Source organism: Chrysemys picta, chromosome 6, assembly GCF_011386835.1.
Source record: "Chrysemys picta bellii isolate R12L10 chromosome 6, ASM1138683v2, whole genome shotgun sequence".
Taxonomy (NCBI): domain Eukaryota; kingdom Metazoa; phylum Chordata; order Testudines; family Emydidae; genus Chrysemys; species Chrysemys picta.
In genome coordinates, this window is record NC_088796.1 from 41,292,628 (window position 1) to 41,311,990 (window position 19,363).

At 43.0% G+C, this 19,363-nt stretch overlaps 1 protein-coding gene across 2 annotated transcripts in view; it reads right to left on the bottom strand.

Annotated features, from left to right (window-relative positions):
• Positions 1-19,363, bottom strand: part of SGTB (small glutamine rich tetratricopeptide repeat co-chaperone beta) — a 37,983-nt gene that overhangs the window by 4,279 nt on the left and 14,341 nt on the right. For both annotated transcript variants that reach the window (XM_005301001.4, XM_005301002.5), the window contains exons 6-10: positions 18,037-18,141; positions 14,296-14,434; positions 14,132-14,194; positions 1,111-1,148; positions 521-604 (exon numbers count right to left, since the gene is read on the bottom strand). In XM_005301001.4, the coding sequence (XP_005301058.1) occupies positions 521-604; positions 1,111-1,148; positions 14,132-14,194; positions 14,296-14,434; positions 18,037-18,141 (429 nt within the window). The remainder of the gene's footprint in view (positions 1-520; positions 605-1,110; positions 1,149-14,131; positions 14,195-14,295; positions 14,435-18,036; positions 18,142-19,363) is intronic.

A 19,363-nucleotide genomic window follows, 5' to 3' on the forward strand; every position in this document is an offset into this window, starting at 1 on the left:
GTGTGGCAGGATATTTTCAGCCTTGCATCCTCACTGCAGCCCTAGGTCTGACAGAGATTGAGTTTGCTGAATTTCAGATAACTCCACAAGACCTATTTATTCTCACAGCCTTTCCTCAAGTGGGTAAGCTGAATATGGCTTGAGGGAACAGGACTTTAGCTGCAAGGAACTGAGAAGTTTTTGGAGGAGGCTGGTCTAATGCAATTTGGAAGAAAAATGTACAAGCACCTAAAAATTTAAACAGGCACTTTTAATGAGCCGAGTCTAAAAAGCAAATAATACATGAGCACCAGAAAGTGAAAGTGAGCTGTCAGTTTGCTTGTTCAAACTGAATGAATGAAGTGTACAAAGTAAGTAAACAGAATAATGAAGAGTAAGATGTAAAGTTTAATCATCTAAGGTTATCAGAAATACAAAGGCTAAAAATCAGCTGGGCCCTGTCTCTTTTAAACGGCAGCTTAGTACTGCTTCTACAAATGTTAGGTAGTTAAAATAGTATGTAAATCTTCACAACACTTACGCATGTATGAGGCTTGACAGATCAGTTAGGCCACCAACACCTGCAGCAGGGCCACCAATGGCATTGGACATCATCCCCGACATTCTACAATAGTTAACACAGCATTGGTATTGTGGTGGTATTATCTTAAGTCAGTGGGTTTGAAATGTTTATACTGGTGACTCCTTTCACATAGCAAGCTTCTGAGTGCAACCCCCCCTTATAAATTAAGAACACTTTTTTATATATTTAACACCATTATAAATGCTGGAGGCAAAGCGGGGTTTGGGGTGGAGGTTGAGAGCTCGCGACCCCCATATAATAACCTCATGTCCCCCTGAGGGGTCCCGACTCCCAGTTTGAGAACCCCATCTTAAGTGACAAACTGCAATTCTTTGCTGGGTTACTAGGAAGAGTACTAGTTATTAAGTGAGCGGTAGGGGAAACTAAACTGTGGTAGATCTAGTTACAAAAAGAGTATAGCTGTAAAGGCAATAATAAGAAGAACACAATACAAATTTTAGTAATCTATTGCCATTTGCTTTTGATTTGCTAGCCCACTCAGACACCACTGGCATCTTTTTTCACTGATACTCCATGTTAATACTTACAGTTGTTGAACTTGAGGATTCTGCATTAAACTTGCTGCCTACAATAGGTAAGATGTATTGCAAGTCAGAATGCAGTCATATATTTAGTTATCATTGTGGGAGACATGAGAAGCACAATATATATCTTGTATTACAATACACAAGCTAAGTTAATGACTCTAGAGACATATGATCCTCAACAAACTCACTCATTAAAGTAATGTATTTCAAGGACATGAAGATAATATAAATCATTATACTCTACACCATGAATATTAGTTATAATGTACTATTGCTGTTCAGGGTAATCAACCATGAAAAAGAGGAAGTCTGTGAATCTCTAGAGCTACTCTGACCCAATGCCCTGGGAATTAGACATTAAAATGTGTCAGATATTTGGGCAATCATCTTAATGGTTTAAAAAAACAGCTTTGAATTATATATTGCTTAATATTAAGCTTCCATCATTCCAACTGGAGTCTTATCTAATGTTTTCCTCTAGATAATGATATATGCAAGGATAACAAATTAAAAGCTTTCTACATGATAAAGCCTACCCTTGGGAATCTGAGAAGGCTTATGGATTCTAGGCTGTGAGGAGGGAACAGTTAGTCTTGGGGCCGCTGGGGGTGGTTGTTATTATATTGGGTAAAAATATCTAAGCAGTCGCAGGGGTAGTCTCCTGTGTATGGAATTGTTTACATGTTTGTATTGTATTTCTGTAGAAGTTCCCAAAGCAACTGAAATCTGAAATAAATACATAAAAAGACCCAATAAGCACATTTGCTGTATATAAAATGCTCAGCACATTCACTTACTCATTGATCTTATCTATTCAACTAAATAAAAATACTTGACCTTTTCTTCTTAAAACAGGTTTATTAACTAATTTATCCTCACAACACTTCTCCAAGGTAAATTAGTCATATTGTCTCAATTTTACAGTTGGGAAATGACAGAAAACCAAATTTGTTGCAAATCCTTGATGTCAATGAAGTCACATTCGCTTATATCAGCAGTGAATTTGGTCCAGGAGATTAAAGGCCTGAAACTTGAGCCACAAGTAACTTGTTTAAGGCTAGACAGTGGTAAAAATCAGAAAGAGAACTCAGGAGTTCTTGGCTCTCAGCTCTGGGTTCAAGTTACTTGACTGATCAGGCAACCTCTGGAAACAATACAAAAAATCCATTTAATGTAGTTAGCTACAGACAGAAGAGAAGATTTTCAACTCAAAACAGATGGAGTTCCTGTGCAACTTAATAAACTAAGCTGTGTAGAAAATTCACTCTACTCCTTCCTCACAGACCATTTCTACCCTACAATTTCAATAGGTGACCAGACCTATTGGTCTCTCTTTTAGGTTAGGAGCTATTGCATGCTGTGGGGCTACATACTCCAAAGTTTACTGTGTACCCTTTAGCACACAGATGTTAAGTTTGACGTGTTGTGGTCTGCTTTGGACAAGAAAGGCTCCCAGTAATGCTGCGATCCACCAGTGAAATTCTTTAAGAACTCGGAAGAATACAACAGGATTCTTGCACGACTCAGAGATGAATATATGAAATTTAGTCTCCTGAACTATGCTCCCAAATTAATTAAAATCAGTTTGGATAACAGCACTGTGTGGAGTGAAGGTTTATTGAAGGAACATAAACAAAAGGTAATGAAAAACAACAAACTACAGCACTGTGTCAAGATGTCACTTTTCAGTGTTCTGTCTGTTCTGGTCCTCAATGAAAGAAGGGCGTAACAGCAGATTAATTAACTTACCAATTGATAATATGTTGAGAGGGAGGGGTCTTGAACAAAAGTGAATATACAGAAAAAATATGAAAGGATCTAGGTCCAGATCCACAAATGGACTTAAGTGCATAAGTCCCAGTTTTAGGCAACACTGCAGTTCACACAACCTCCACTTTGTTGTTGCCTAATGCTATAGGTAGTTACAGTCACTAGGGGCCTATGTTTCCACTGTGAAAGTTCCCTAGGCACCTAAATTTCTATGTTTCGGCATGTGCAGGCCTGTCCCACGCCTAAACCTCAGCAGGATCTACAAACCAGGGGTGTTTGCTCACCGATCTTCCCTGCCGGGCCCAATCTGGTAAGTGTCCTTAAAGCATGCCCACTGGAACAGGCCTCATTCAAAATGGAGGAGGAGGTGGTGGTGCCTTAAACAGCGGGCTATGGGATATTCTGGTGTGGATCTCTCTCAGTCTCTCTTGTTGAAGTTTTCCAACTTTGGATAAATAACTAGAGTCACTGGAGCAGGGGGACTGGCTCCTAGGTCTCCCATCTTGTGGACAGGTATCCTTGCCACCAAGCTATAGAGTCATTCTCACAGTTTCTCTGCATAGATGCTGGAACAATTTTTATAATGGGGGTGCTGAAAGCCATTAAACAAAACTGTAAACCCTGTATATGATGGAAATCACTTTAAACCAGTGGGTGCTGCCACACCCACAGCACCCCTAGTTCCAGCACCTAGGTCTCTCTGTGGCCCTCTGACTATTTATCCAGATTGAGAACAACCCACATCAAAATATCCCATAACCCAGTGGTTAAAGCACTTTCCTGAGAGGTGGAGGACCACTATTCAAATCCTCTCTCCCCATCAGGCAGAAGGAGGAATTTAACCTAGATCTCCAACATCCCCCATGAGTGCTTTAACCACTGAGCTAAAAGTTATAAGTTGGGTACTATGACTATCCCCATTTTGTGTGGAAAGAGGCATACACCTAATTCATTCTCACAAGAAATGGCTCAGGCGCTGTCAGAGGGTAGCTGGCCCTGAATAGGATTCAGGAGCTGAGCCTATCTCTGACAAGCTCCACCAGGGGAAATGAGGTAACTCAGGTGAACCTGGGGCTAATTAACTCACTGAGTAATTGGTAGGCAGTTAATTAGGAAAGGAAGCACCAGGCATGATAAAAGGAAGCTACTCCCACTAGACACTACTAAAGAACAGAGGCTCTTGGGGAGAAAAGCAGAACCCAGAACAAGGAAGCTTCCAATGTGAGATGTTTTTTCATGGGGTAGCCATTAAGGGAGCTTACTAGGAAAAGAAACTAAGTACCTGTAAGAATGCTCTTAGGTGGGAGATGCTCTGAAAGGAAGGAGTGCCAAGTCTCAGCAGAACCTGGTTCTCATGGAAGGATTTAATCAAGTAGCAAAAGCCCCAGATTAGAAGAATTGTATGTTGGGAGACCCTTTCTCAGAACATCTGGGGATCTTAACCCAAGAGAAGAGAGCCTTCCTCTGAAGATGATAAGAGTCCCTGGTTCAAGAAGAGGTTTCTGGGTCAAGAGATCTCACTGGTAAGGGACATGAACATAAATGGGGTTGATGGACTAAGGTTAATTCAGCCCCCTCCCTCTCTAGCTGCAGACTTTGGGGTAGAGGCCTGCATATCATTCTGCCTTTGGGTTAAATAAACTACAGCCTTGAGGGGGCACTGTTCAATATACATAAGATTTGTTGGACTTATTGAGACCCCAATGGGAGAAATTCAGACAGATGTAATTGCACTGTTGTGCTAGGCTGCCTGGGAGTGTGCCATGGTGAGGGCCCCTCCCCAGGAGATCCCTAAGTTGTCTGATTCCAGGAGAGAGGGTTCTCTGCTGTTGATGGCAAGTGAAGTTGGGCACCTCCTTGCAATCTGGATTTATGCGCCTCTCTCTATGGGACGGGCTTAGAACATACCCCTCTCATCAGCATCTGTCATTAGCTAGCTTAGGTGGCTCTCCACCTAGCTTGCTGGCTTTTGTGGGCAGCATTTTAAGGCAGTCTCTCCCCATTCTTTGTATAGGGCTTTATGGATCCTATTACTGTTCCACTGATTTTTTTTTTCTAGGCACCTAAGAGTTAGGGATTGTAATGCCTAAATCCCTTTGTGGATCTGGGCCCTAGTGTTTATAAGTATGGGTAGGAAATAACCAAATGAGGATTTGGGTGGGGTGGGGAATGCAAACTCTTTTTTTGCCTGATAGACAGTACTAATTGGAAACACAGATACTCAAAACAAAAAAGGAACCTGAAAAGCAGTAATAAAGAGATATCTAGAAAATTAGATGCAAGTTAGTAATGTGATATGGCAGCAAAATAGAACAAATGTAATTTTGAGCACTGCCCTGCCCCCCCCCACCCACCCACAAGTATGTCATGAGAGAGAGTAACAGTCTCTCTATAGTGCTCTGTAACTGCATCTGGAATACTACATTCAATTCTGGACATGAGTAGAAAAAAAGAAACTGGACAGATTAGAGAAAAGCAACAAAAATTATTAATCTGAAGGGAAAGCTTAAAAAAAGTGCTAAATGTGACTGGTATAGCTGAGCAATGACTAAACCACAAGCATGCAAATGTAAGCACCAAGGAGGGAAAAGGTGTTTTTTTTTTTTTTTTTTTTTTTAACTAAAAGGGAGTATAAATAGTACTAATGGAATGAAAGAGAAAATTTAGACCAAATAACAGGAAAACTTCCTGACAGCCAGAGGCAGATTATGGTTTTGGGTGGCCGTAGGTGAGAGCCAGTGGGGGGCCCCCTCCCTCTCCCTCCGGTGCCCCTGCCGGGGAGCAGGTCAGGGCACAGGGACATGTGCGTGCATGTGCACAGGCGCACAATCCTTCCATTCACCGGGGGCAGATATGAGGGTGTGTAGCAGTCAGCAGCTGGTGAAACACCTCAGGCATCTCTTCTAGGAGAAGAGTTGTTTTCTCCAAAGATTACTTTAAGGCCCACTGTGAATGAAAACTCCCAATCATCAGAGGTGCACTCCCACCAGGACTGGAATTTGCACATTGCAAGGTCTTGGAGACGTCCACAGGGATTCACCAGTCTCTAGTTCCACACAAGCAGCTTTTTGCACTCATGTAGTTGTTTCATTACAGCTGACTTGCACTTTGTATTTTCAAACAAATCCAAGAAGCTTCTGGGAACCCAATTCATCTCACTTTATCACTGGTCAAAACAGAGCAAACTTTCACCACGGTATTTTGGAAAACTTCCAGTGTGAAGAGCACTCCTGAGGCAATTAAAGCTCAGCAGTTTATCCCTCAGCATATCATGCACTCTGTCATGAATTTCCTTGGATTGAGGTTGACTCAGAGTGCTTGTCTCCGCAGGGAAACTGACAGGTAGAACTATAGCTAAGCCTGTATAACTTCCCGTGTGCGCACTCCATTCTGATATAATTCTCTGCTTCTGGTGCATCCCCATACAAGCAAGCCCTAAAATGGCATTAATGGGTGATTGGCTTTGCTTTTTGTTCTTGCACCTCTGCAGTAAACTAGGCTCAGCAACCGGCTTCAGTGCTGGGGTGAATGTTAAAATTCTCCTTCCATGCGAAGAATGACTGAAGATGAGGTTTTTCCTTCACCTCTCATGAGTGAATAGACTCACATAGTTTCTCTTAAGTTGCATGGGGAATGCGGAATATCCTGCAGTTTTGGGATTTATCTTTCTGGAAAACTCCAGTGTTTAGTTAATAATAAATAAATATAATGGAATATAATTTACATAATTTGTTTAGCTGACTACAGTATTTACTACTGGATATTAGATACTACTGTATTAGATATTATGGTGAAGGCTCATAAGTAGTGATTAAAAAACAGATTAAAAATATTTACTACATAAAAATATACTCTCCCACCAAACCTGCTAGGGAGCAGGGTCGGAGTGCGGGGGCTTGCCCCACTCCACCCAGTGCTCCTATCGGGGAGCAGGGGCTTGCTCCGCTTCTCAGCAAGAGCGCTGGGTAGGGGGGCAGAGCGGGTCAGCATCCCTATTTTTCTGGGGCTCCCTGATTGGTTGGGGCCCCTGGGCACAGGCCCCGTTGGCCCAGTGGCTAATCCGCCACTGCTGATGGCAAAATCTGTTATGCTTTGGAATAGTCTCACCCTGGAAACTATGAAAACCCCATTGCTTGACATAAGACTGGACAAAGCATTTAAAATGTAATGTAGGGAGCAATCTCGTAATGGTAGGTGTGACGGTGCCACCCATAAGGCTTTATGGAAATATGCTTATGAATGTGTATATAACATAACTAGAATGTGTTTTATGCTACATATACCAGGTAACCTCTCTCCATAAAGGTCATGATCTACTGAATCTATTAATCCTATTTGTATGCATGTATAATTTTTGTATTCGAAGTTATGAATATTGGCTACATACTTGTTTGATTCTAAGTAGGCTGTAGTGAAGCAGTTGGTCAGCTTCCTGAGAAAAGACTAGTCTCAGTAAGTGCCTATCAAGAAACACTTAAGCCAACTATGAACTTGGAGACACCAATCCACATCTGGACTTCCCCAGGAATGTGGCTTGGCTGGTAAGGAACTTGGTCATGCATGGACATGAGACTTGCCCAGGTGACTCCAAAACTACATTTTGTAGCTGGACTTTGCATAGGAGAGAGGAGGGGTTCTCCACCCACAAGAGAAAGTATATTTAAGCCCGGGGGAGACCCCTCCATTTTGTCTTCAGCTGGCTAAAGAGAGAGCCTCTCCACCCCCAAAGATACCTGAAAGAAACTGGAACAAAGGACAGTGGCTGCAAGGGATGTGAGTGATTGCTGGGCCCAGACTAAAACGAGATTAGTCTGTAAAAGGAAACATTCTGGAACAGGTGAGGATCTTATCTGTATTCAGTTTCTTACTGTATTAGACATAGACTGGCATGTTTTGTTTTATTGGTAATTCATTTTGTTCTGTCTGTTACTACTTGGAACCACTTAAATCCTACTTTCTGTATTTAATAAAATCACTTTTTATTTATTAACTCAGAGTATGTGTTAATACCTGGGTGGGCAAACAGCTGTGCATATCTCTCTATCAGTGTTATAGAGGGCAAAAAAATCATAAGTTTACCCTGCATAAGCTTTACACAGGGTAAAATGGATTTATTTGGGTTTAGACCCCATTGGGAGTTGGGCATCTGAGTGTTAAAGACAAGAACACATCTGTTAGGGGACGTGGTTCAGACCTGGGTCTGGGTTTGCAGCAGGCTAGCAAGTCTTACTCAAACCAGGAAGGGCACTGAAGTCATAAGCTGATGGGGCAGGAAAGCAGGGGCAGAAATAGTCTTGGCACATCAGTTGGCAGCTCCCAAGGGGGGTTCTGTGATCTAACCCATCACAGTGGCGTAGTCAAGCAGGATCCTGTGCATAGCTGATTGCTTTGAGATACTTGTAGTGATTTTAAGTGAGTTTTAAGTGTGGTGGCTGGAGAACAAAGTGGTTACTGGTTTGTTATTTTCTGTTTGCTTACTTTGGGCAAGGGAAGTAGGGACAGAAAAGGAAGCAAAATAAAGTCTGAACACTGGGCAGTGGGAAAGTCTCTGTTAACTATGAATCCCCTGAGCTGAGTGCATCCCAGTTTCAGTGAACTGCAGAGGGGGTGTGGCCCAGCACAAGAAAGCAGGAAAATGACTACCAGTGAAGCAGCTAGCAAACTAGATCTGGCTAGAATAAACAAGAAAGAAAATGAATATAAGACTGATGGGGAGAGAGAGGAGGCTGCCACAAGTGGGCTATGGAGGCAGAAAAAGCCAGGGAAGAGGCTGCCCATGAGAGAGCTATGGAGGCCCAGAAGCATGAACCGGCTGTTATGGAGTTGAAGAGACACAACCCTTCACGTGCTGGCTCCACTTCCCCAAAAATCCACAAATGGGAGCGACTATATACACAGTATGATGAATCCAGCAATATTGCTGAATATTTCATCATCTTTGAGAGACTGCGCACCCTCCATGCAATCCCTAAAGACCAAAAGATGACCACATTGATAGAAAAATTGATCAGCAGAGCTCTGGACATATTCAATAAGATGCCTATTGATGATGCTTCAAGCTATGGTAAATTTAAGGAACTGGTTTTGAAAGTTTCAGGTTACACCTGAAACCTACAGGGTTAAATTCAGGAGTCTTAAGAGGGGATCTGGATTGAGTAATGTGGCTTATGCAAATTAAATGAAAGATTTGGTAGATAAGTGGGTGAGGGGGAAAGGCATTACAAGCTTTGAAGGGATGTGTGATCTGGTTACTCAGGAACAATTCCTGGATATGTGCAGTGATGATGTAAAACAGTATTTGTGGGCAGGGATCTCTAGCAGGAGGGTCTCTGCCGATTGAAGTCACTAAAAACAGGATTGGGGACTTCAACAGCAGAGTCCAGGGAAGGGGTAGGGACGGTTTTATGGCCTGCAGCATGCAGGGGGTCAGACCAGATGATCATAATGGTCCCTTCTGACCTTAAAGTCTATGAGTCTATGAAAAAGGTAAATGCAGTTGGTGAATTAGCTGGGTATGCAGACTCTTATGTGCAAGCACAGGCTGCAATTAAACATAAACCACTGGCAGAGGGGTACAGGGTTGGTGGGAATCAGAATCGCCATTTTACCCCAGGGAAAAAGGAGGCTGGGCGTTCACCTCCCCATTCCCCTGTTACTCGTCCCAAATTTCCTGCACAAGCAGGGGATCCCAGAAGGTGCTTTCACTGCAATTCCCCAGAGCACCTGAGAAACAGCTGTCCCAAATTAAAGGAGAGTAAACATCCCTTGTCCCATGTTAGCTCAGTTGCCCTCAGCCCTGAGGCCCCAGAGGGCACTCCTACCTTTTATCACACCAGCTTGGTGGCATGGGGCCTAGTGAAGTGGATAGAGAACACATCAAGGTTGTCAAGATTGATGGCATGGAGTGTTTGGGGTGTAGGGACACAGCGGCTCAATTCTCTCTGGTTCGACCACGTGTGGTTCCAGATGTTAGTGTTTTGACGGGGTGTGACAAGTTGGGGATCTGTCTGAAAGTTCCTCTTGATATGAGTATGACTGGAAAATCTACTGTGTCATGAATGTGTATTCACAATACCCTACTAGCCTGAAAAGATGTTTAAGGCCAGGTCTACACTACAAAATTAAGTCGTCCTAATTTATAAAGCCATACAGCCTCTGCACTAATTACATTGCTTGTGGGTGTCTACACTATGCTACTTGTGTCAGTGGTGTGCATCCTCACCAGCTGCTCTTGTACTTATTGTTCTGTCAGTTTGAGATGGTTCCTGAAAGCCAGTAACAGTCAACATAAGCAACGCAGTATCTACACTGACACTGCATCAACCCAACTACATCAACCTTGACTCTTAACCACTTGTGGAGGTAGAGTAAAGTCCGCATAGCTGGGCAGTTACACAGGGGTAAGCTGCCTTGCATCAATCTAACTCTAGAGTAGCCCTAGCCGCATCGCCCGGCGGGAATGGCCCCAACCAGTTAACCATTTAAACAAAAAATTTTAATCATTTAAATGGTTGACGTTTAAAATGGTATTTACATTCCTACTAGATAGCATGTCAGCACCCTGAGTGTGTACCTAGGGACCCCAAGATCAGGGCAGTAGCTGGTCAAGCTCTGAGAGGCTTAAAAGACCTGGGGACCCAGAGGCTGGGTCCTTAATCTAGTGGGCAACTGGAACCTGACCAGGTCTGTGACACAAGCTGATGGACTAAATGACCTAACAGATCTCTTTCCATAGCTCTATGGTTCTGAAGGGAAAAGATGGCCTGTAAAGATTTGGGGAGGGAGCACTGCAGCATAGAGTTATAAGGAGGCCTAATTAAAATGGACATTGCCTAAAGTGAACCTGAAGTGCTTTGCTTGACTAGTCCATTTTAGTCAACCTCCACTTAACTATAGTGGTGCCTGTGTTATACTTAACATACAAATGCTGGTAGGCACATCCATAAGTATGGAAAGACCAAATATACCAGAGTGGCAAACCCTGTATGTTGTAAATATAGGTTTAGGCAAATGTTCAGAAAACACACATACTTTAAACGTACCTTTTGATCAATTTAATACATAAGGCCACTTTATCCCTTAGGGAATTTTTGAACCTGAACACAGTGGCCAGGTCTTCACCTAGAATAAAGGCAATGGAGTCTGTCAAGGTACGTCTACACTACATTAAAAGACCCATGGCATAGCTGCAGCTGGCCTCGGTCAGCTGAATCAGGCTCACAAGACACCGCAGGGGCCAGGAGCGATTGGTGGCGGGTGATATTAAGCCTGTGTCCGACACCCCCCCGCCCCCCCCGTCCAGATCCTGGGGCCCCACAGGCTGGAGCCTGCCACCATGCAGTCAAAGCCTGGGGCTGGAGGAGGCAGTGGGGGCCAGGGATGATGGGGGGGCGGGGGGAGGCGGATAGTGAGCCCAAGGCCGGTGCACTCCACTGCACAACTGGGGGCTGGGATGGAAGCCCTGCGGTCAGAGCCTGAAGCTCTGCAGCCAGAGGAGGTGGTGGGGACCAAGGATGATGGGGGGAGGGGGTGGTAAGCCCAAGGCTGAAGCTCCACAGCCAGAGCCTACCACTTGCCACCCCAGGGCTGAAGCCAGAAGCCTGGGCCCCACTGCCTCTGGGAAAGTGGCGAACTCACACCAGCTGCCTGCCCCTCTGCTGTTTGTGGCTCCAGAGGGGGGCAGGGCCCAACCCTAGCTGGTGTCCCTCGGAGGTAGGGTCACTGCTTTGCTTTGCCCCCCCTACCCCTACCCCCCCCCATCACCATGCAGGAGGCTGCGGACACAAGAAAAGCCCCCTGGTGGCCACAATCTGCCAAGGTGGCTGCATTTGAGAAACACTGATCTAGACCATCCCTGAAAGGTATTTGTCTAACCTGCTCTTAAGAATCTCCAATGATGGAGATTCCACAACCTCCCTGGGCAATTTGTTCCAGTGCTTAACCACCCTGACAGGAGGTTTTTCCTAATGTCTAACTTAAATCGCCCTTGCTGCAATTTAAGCCAATTGCTTCTTGTCCTATCCTCAGAGGTTAAAAAGAACAATTTGTCTCCCTCCTCCTTGTAACAACTTTTTATGTACTTGAAAACTGTTATGTCCCCCCTCAGTCCTCTCTTCTCCAGACTAAACAAACCCAATTTTTTCAATCTTCCCTCAAGGGAATGTTTTCTAGACCTTTAATCATTTTTGTTGCTCTTCTCTGGACTGTCTCCAATTTGTCCACATCTTTCCTGAAATCTGGTGCCCAGAATGGGACATAATACTCCAGTTGAGGCCTAATCACTGCAGAGTAGAGCGAAATAATTACTTCTCATGTCTTGCTTACAACACTCCTGCTAATACATCCCAGCATGATGTTTGCTTTTTTTTATTTTTTGCAAGTGTTAAACTGTTGACTCATAATTAGCTTGTGATCCACTATGACCTCCAGATCTTTCTGCAGTACTACTTCCTAAATAGGCATTTCCTATTTTGTGCAACTGATTGTTCCTTCCTCAGTGGACTACTTTGTATTTGTCCTTATTGAATTTCATCCTCTTTACTTCAGACCATTTCTCCAGATCATTTTGAATTTTAATCCTATCCTCCAAAGCACTTGCAACTCCTCCCAGCTTGGTCTCATCTACAAACTTTATATGTTTACTCTCTATGCCATTATCTAAATCATTGATGAGGATACTGAACAGAACCGGACCCAGAACTGATCCCTGCGGGACCCCACTTGATATGCCCTTCCAGCTTGACTGTGAACCACTGATAACTATTCTCTGGGAATGGTTTTCCAACCAGTTATGCACCCACCTTATAGTAGTTCCATCTAGGACAGTATCAAAAGCCTTACTAAAGTCAAGATATATCACCTCTACCACTTCCCCCCTATCCGCAAGGCTTGCTACCCTGTCAAAGAAAGCTATTAGGTTGGTTTGACACAATTGTTCTTGACAAATCCATGCTGACTGTTACTTTTCACCTTATTATCTTCTAGGTGTTTGCAAATTGACTGAAGTTAACCTGATTGGAATAATTCCACAGGTTGTCCTTATTCCCCTTTTTATAGACTGGCACTATATCTGCCCTTTTCCAGTCCTCTGGAATCTCACCTGTCTTCCATGACTTTTGAAGGATAATTACTAATGGCTCAGATATCCCCTCAGTCAGCTCCTGGAGTATTCTAGGATGTATTTCATCAGGCCCTGGTGACTTGAAGACATCTAACTTAAGTAATTTTTAACTTGTTCTTTCCCTATTTTAGCCTCTGATCCTACCTCATTTTCACTGGCATTCATTCAGTTAGTTGTCCAATTGCTACTCAACTTCTTAGTGAAAACTGAAACAAAACTTATTTGGCACTTATCCCATTTCCACATTTTCTGTTATTGTTTCCCCCTACCCTATTGAGTAATGGGCCTACCCTGTCCTAGGTCTTCCTCTTGCTTCGAATGTATTTGTAGACTGTTTTCTTGTTACCCTTTATTTCTCTAGCTAGTTTAATCTTGTTCTATGCCTTGGCCTTTCCAATGTTTTCCCTACATACTTGTATTTGTTTATATTCATCCTTTTTTCCCCACTTTTTGAGGACCTAGGTTCCACTTTTTGTAAAACTCTCTTTTGAATTTCAGGTTATTGAAAGTCTCCTGGTTGGGCCAAGGTGGTCTCTTGCTATACTTCCTATATTTCTTATGCTGTGGGATAGTTTGCTCTTATGTCCTTAATAGTGTCTCTTTGAAAAACTGCCAATTCTCTTGAACTGTTTTTTCCTTTCGACTTGTTTCCCATGGGATCTTACCTACCAAATCCCTGAGTTTGCTAAAGTCTGCCCTCTTGAAATCTATTATCTTTTTGTACTGTTTTCCCTCCTACCAGTCCTTAGACTCATGAACTCTCGCATTTCATGATCGCTTTCACCCAAGCTGCCTTCCACTTTAAAATTCTCCCTCAGTTCCTCCCTATTTGTCAAAATCAAACCTAGAACAACCTCTCCCCAGTGGCTTTCTTCACCTTCTGAAATGAAAAATTGTCTCAAATACATTCCAAGAACTTGTTGAATAATCTGTGCACTGCTGTGTTACTTTCGCAAAAGATGTCTGGGTAGTTGAAGTCCCCCATCACCACCAAGTCCTGTGCTTTGGATGGATACACTAGTTATGATAAGCATTAAAACCATCTTCTCTTGTTGAAGCAGGAGTAATGTTTAAAACATTTTACATTCTGTTTCTTAATTAAAAGCAACAAGATATACTTAATATACTCACCATACTAATGAATGCTGGGTTGTTTATCAAGCTTGCCATGTCAAAACTCAGTCCTGTTCCAGTCTGTAAACAAATAATATCTGAAGAGTACTATGTCTAGGAAATGCCATTTGAGTTATTAAAAAAAACCTCACTGAAAAGAAAAACTAATTAAGGTAACTTACAGGACTGGAGAGGTCTCTTAGCTTCTGTTCAGCTATTTTCATATTTGACTTGTAAGAGTCATTTTCTGGATCAAGAACCAGTGCTTTTTGGTAACTGGTAATTGCTTCTTGGTATTTGTTCATAGAGGTCAGGGCCAACCTAGAGTGAAATAAAGAGAGCCAGTATGAGCGCATCAAAGTAGTAATGATACTAACAGTTTTGGATCTAATTAGCACAGGAGTAAGTGCGAGAATCTCACAACTAACTTAGATCCTGATCATTCCGAAATACATGTAAGTTTACTACCAGAATGTAAGTATTGATGCATATTGACTGGTGCTGGCATTTATTTTTGTCATACCACTTTCTGCAGCACAGATGATTGCCCAAGAACTCAGTCTTGCATATGTTCCACATACAGGCAAGCCTTATGAAAACTTTTTGCCACCAACAGAAATGCTAAATGCTTCTGGCTCTATTCTAGGCCATGCCTTCACAAGTTATCAATTAGTGAAATACACAAGGGTGCTTCTTAGAGCTCTGTAACCACCTCTACACAGAGTTGCTCTCTCAAGTAGGGCTCTAATCTGATACCCAATTCAGGATAACAGTCCTGCAATCATTTTTAAATGAACAGTCCCCAGGCCCACCTGTTAATCTTCCAAGAGTGGGAAGTTGGAACTCACATGGGAAATTCTCCAAGAAAAAAAACCCATTTACTTACCATAGTAATTACAGCTCCCTGAGTTGATGACTACCCATATGGATCTATGCTCCCTGCTCATTTTCTCCACTTCTTTGCAGTCTCTTATAGAGGGATTCCTAAATTAGTGATATGAACTAAAAGACGTTTGGGGCAACGCAATCTCTTTGGAACCCAGAATGGGAAGGAGAGGAGCAGCAAGCTGCCCCAATATACACTTCTTAGGCAAATTCATAGAATATCAAGATTGGAAGGGACCTCAGGAGGTCATCTAGTCCAATCCCCTCCTCAAAGCAGGACCAGTCCCGAGACAGATTTTTGCCCCAGAGCCCTAAGGGGCCCCCTCAAGGATTTGGCCTGCTAAACCCTGAGTTTAGTAAGCCAAAGTCTTCTAAGCTCATGCACTAGTGGCATGCTAGAGCATTATCCACATAGACAATCATCTTGACAAAGCACAATTACTACAAGTAACTGTTTTATATTTGTTGTCCTATATGGTTTAATACAGGGGTGGGCAAACTTTTTGGCCTGAGAGCCACATCAAGTTTCGGAAATTGTATGGGGAGCCGCTTAGGGGAGGGGGTCGTGGCCTGGCCCCCGCCTCCTATCTTGCCCCCCACCCCAGGGACTCCGGACCCATCCAACCCATCCTATTCCCTGACAGCCCTCCTCCCCCCCCCGCCCCCCAGGACTCCTGCTCCATCCATACTCCCCCACTCCCTGTCCCCTGACTGCCCCTGGACCTCTGCCACCCCATCCAACCCCTCCTCTCTTTCCTGATGGCCCCTGGGGGACCCCTGCCCCATCCAACCACCCCTTCTCCCTGTCCCCTGATTACCCCCGGCCGCCCCATCCAACTCTTTCCTGACTGCCCCTATTCAACCCCCTATTCCGCCCCGATCACCCCACCCCATATCCACTCCCCTGCCCTCTACCCAACCCTCCCCCACACTCCGTGCCCCCTTACCGCGCTGCCTGGAGCACCGGTGGCTGGCAGCGCTACAGCCGTGCCGCCTGGCTGGAGCCAGGCTACGCCGCCGCCACCACAACGCAGCTCAGAGCACCAGGTCAGGCCGGGCTCTGCAGCTGCGCTGCCCCAGGAACTCACAGCCCCGCCGCCCAGAGCATTGCGCCAGCAGCAGGGCCAGCTGAGGCTGTGGGAGAAGGGGGACAGCAGGGGAGGGGCCAGGGGCAAGCCTCCCGGGCCAGAAGCTCGGAGGCCAGGCAGTTTGCCTACCCTGGGTTTAATACAATTTGTCCCTCTTCTAGTTGGGTTTCATGGTTATGTACTATGACACTTCTAATATATAAGGGTTTTCCACTTTGTTCATAGCTGCTACTTATGGCCGCTCCATTGTATCTAAGATACTGAATACTCAATCAGACCTACATCTGAATAGATGAAAAAAGTTCAGTGATTATTCTGATATCTTAATATTTTTCTCCGTGTTCTGTTAATATTATAATCTTAGCAGTATAAGAAACTGAAGTCATCTAATTTTTCTACCTGCTTAGTCATGATGATGGAAAACCCCAGTAGGCTACATCTGAGGGTCATTAAAGAGACCATTCTCCAGAGTGCCAAAAGGAATCTCTTAAGTAATTTATTGATCATATTATTTTTAGATTCCCTAAATATCATGCTAGCTATGCCAAACTGTTAAATTATGTTAATTTAAATTATAGGGGATCCTCGTTATCACCAAAGTTGAACAAGTAATTGTCCACTGCACTTCAGACCACAGACTTTGGCACAGACACATTTACAGAAGCCAGTACTATGCTGGCCATAGTTCTCCCTTCAGATTAGGGCCAAGAGCCCTTTCAAACATGGAGACATTCATAAAACTTCAGGTAGTAAAGATGCATAATCCCATTTGATCCTTCCAGACAGCTCTCGCTGTGCTATATTCACATTTTTTTACTAGATTCAACCATTAGTATTCACAGAAGCAGCATTCATATTTTCATTCAATATTCAGAATTAAAATTCATGTTCTGAAATTTAAAAAGCTAAGGACCAAAGTCAGACCTTACATGTACATATACAGAGCTCACTGACTTCAATGAGAGCCATGTATGTGCCTCTGAGGGAAGAATTTGGCACTAGATATTTGTTTTATTATTAAAATTTCTTTAAAGAGGTTTACCAGATGAACTTCACTCTTATTGGTTAGGGGGTCTGATTCTTTATATACATATAGATGCATGGAATGTCTGACCTGCTTTGGCATTTATGGGTCAAGGTAATCACAGTCTTGCCTACAAGTTATTACAACATCAGCCAGAGAGGCTTGTAATTCAAGTGGTAAAGGCCTGTATTTCTGGTGTCAAGGGTCCTAGTTTCTAATTCCCACACTCTAAGCATGCAATGATTAATTGCCCGCCCCAGTTATGACAGGACAAAGAAGACACAAAGCAACTGTATGGGCACTCTGGGAAATATCCCCATCACAAAAGCGCCTCTGCACAGGGACTATTGAAAAAAGTCATAAGGATGAATTTCCCTAAGTGTGCAGATGTGAATTCGTAATAGTATGTACTTAAGAGTGTGATGTTAGGGTCAGAAGAATTACTAAATAAACAGCACTTTCCACCTCAACAGATCTGCTTCCTAGGTGTATTTAAGTGAGAAAAATAAGTTTGTACTCCTGTTAGCTCTGCAAACCCAACAGTTTTGCGAGTGGGACCTGGATTCTATTCTCTATTCATTATCATTAACAGAACAGTTGTTGTTCCAGTTACAGAATAATTACTGGTGATTATGTAGGAGCGAGAAAGAACACAGTTTGACTCCCTCGATTGAGTTTGCAGTGCTGATAAACTGAAGAAAAAAATCTGTAGTGTAAACAGAGCAAATCTGACAGGAAGTCAGTAGGAGAGAACCTGTACATGGAACCTCATGCCAGCTTTAGTCATAGAAAACAACTGCACTTTTAGCACCAGATCTTCAGTCAACACAAACTGGAATTATGCCATTGATTTAAATAGAGCTACACTGATTTACACCTTCCAAAGATCTGGCCCTTAATACTTATATAAATCTGGATTATCTTACCCCATTCTCCCATATGCTTTGCTGTATTTTGGATCTATTGCTATTGCGCTCTCACAGTCTTTTATTGCTTCATTGTAGTTGCTGAGCTTGCTGTGAGCAGCAGCCCTAAAGTAGGGGGAAAAGAACATATTTAAGAAAAATCTGAGCATCCAGATTTAAGCCCCAAAGACCACACTTAACATTAAGAACATGTTTAATCCTACTGACTACTCAGTTACATTATAGAAAATTTGCTCACCTAGCTTGACTTCAGCAGGACTGTTCAAGTGCTTAAAGTTAAACATGTGTAAGTGCCTTACTGACTTAGAGCCTTCAATTATATAGAGTCATATCTTACAAAAAACATAACAGTGTGGAAAAGCGTATGAGAACCAGAATACGGATACACACAAAATACATCATTAAATCAATTGTAACAAGACAAACTGTCAAATGGTAGATTTGGTGATATATGATGACTGTCTAGGAAAACAAGTATGTACAGTCATCCTTTTGCAGCAATAATACTTTGTTTTCACTCCTCACTGTTCAAAGGATCTCATTGATCTCTCTCTCTCTCTCTCTCTCTCCCTCTTTACCCCTCTACCTATCAGTCTCATATCACAATGACAATCCTTATGTTGAGGTCAATTATCCCTCAGGTGCCTGGCTCCAGGAGAATTGCTAGAGGAGCTAGAAGCTCTACACTGACTGACCATGTATTTGATCTATACTGATTTTTTTTTCAAAGTCTCTGCAGAAATACAATTGTGTGTGTAATGCCACTCATGCTAGTAGGTAAGTGTGGATAAAGAGGCCTAATAATTTCTGAATCACTGAATTATTACTGCACCTTTACCAGGGAAATGCTAATTATTTTTACATATGATTTATGAGTTAAGACAATAGAGTGGCCAAGCGAAAGAGTTCAGATCAGTATTCAAATTCAATCTTTCCCATGGTTTAAGAGTATTCAGAAAAAACATTCCAGCTTGTCTTTCCATAGTTAAAATGCTAGTTTACAGAAGGAGGAATATTTAATTCTGCAAAGCATTTTGTGCTAGTTTTCCATGAAAAATTCTGTGTAAAATGATTTTTTTTTTATTTAAACCTTTTTCCTACTATGCCCTCTAAATCTGTCTAGGTTTGATGGAACAAATTACTTCCCTTCCTACTGGGTTGTGTTCATTGTCTTTAATTGTATGAACCGCTTTACAACTGGTCAACCCCACTGAGGTCAATACAGTTGCATGAGTGTAATCAAAGGCAGTATTTAGCCCTGCATGCACTTCAGGTTTTTTTTCATGTTTAGAGACTGACTCAAGGGACCAAATAAGGAATCAGCCTG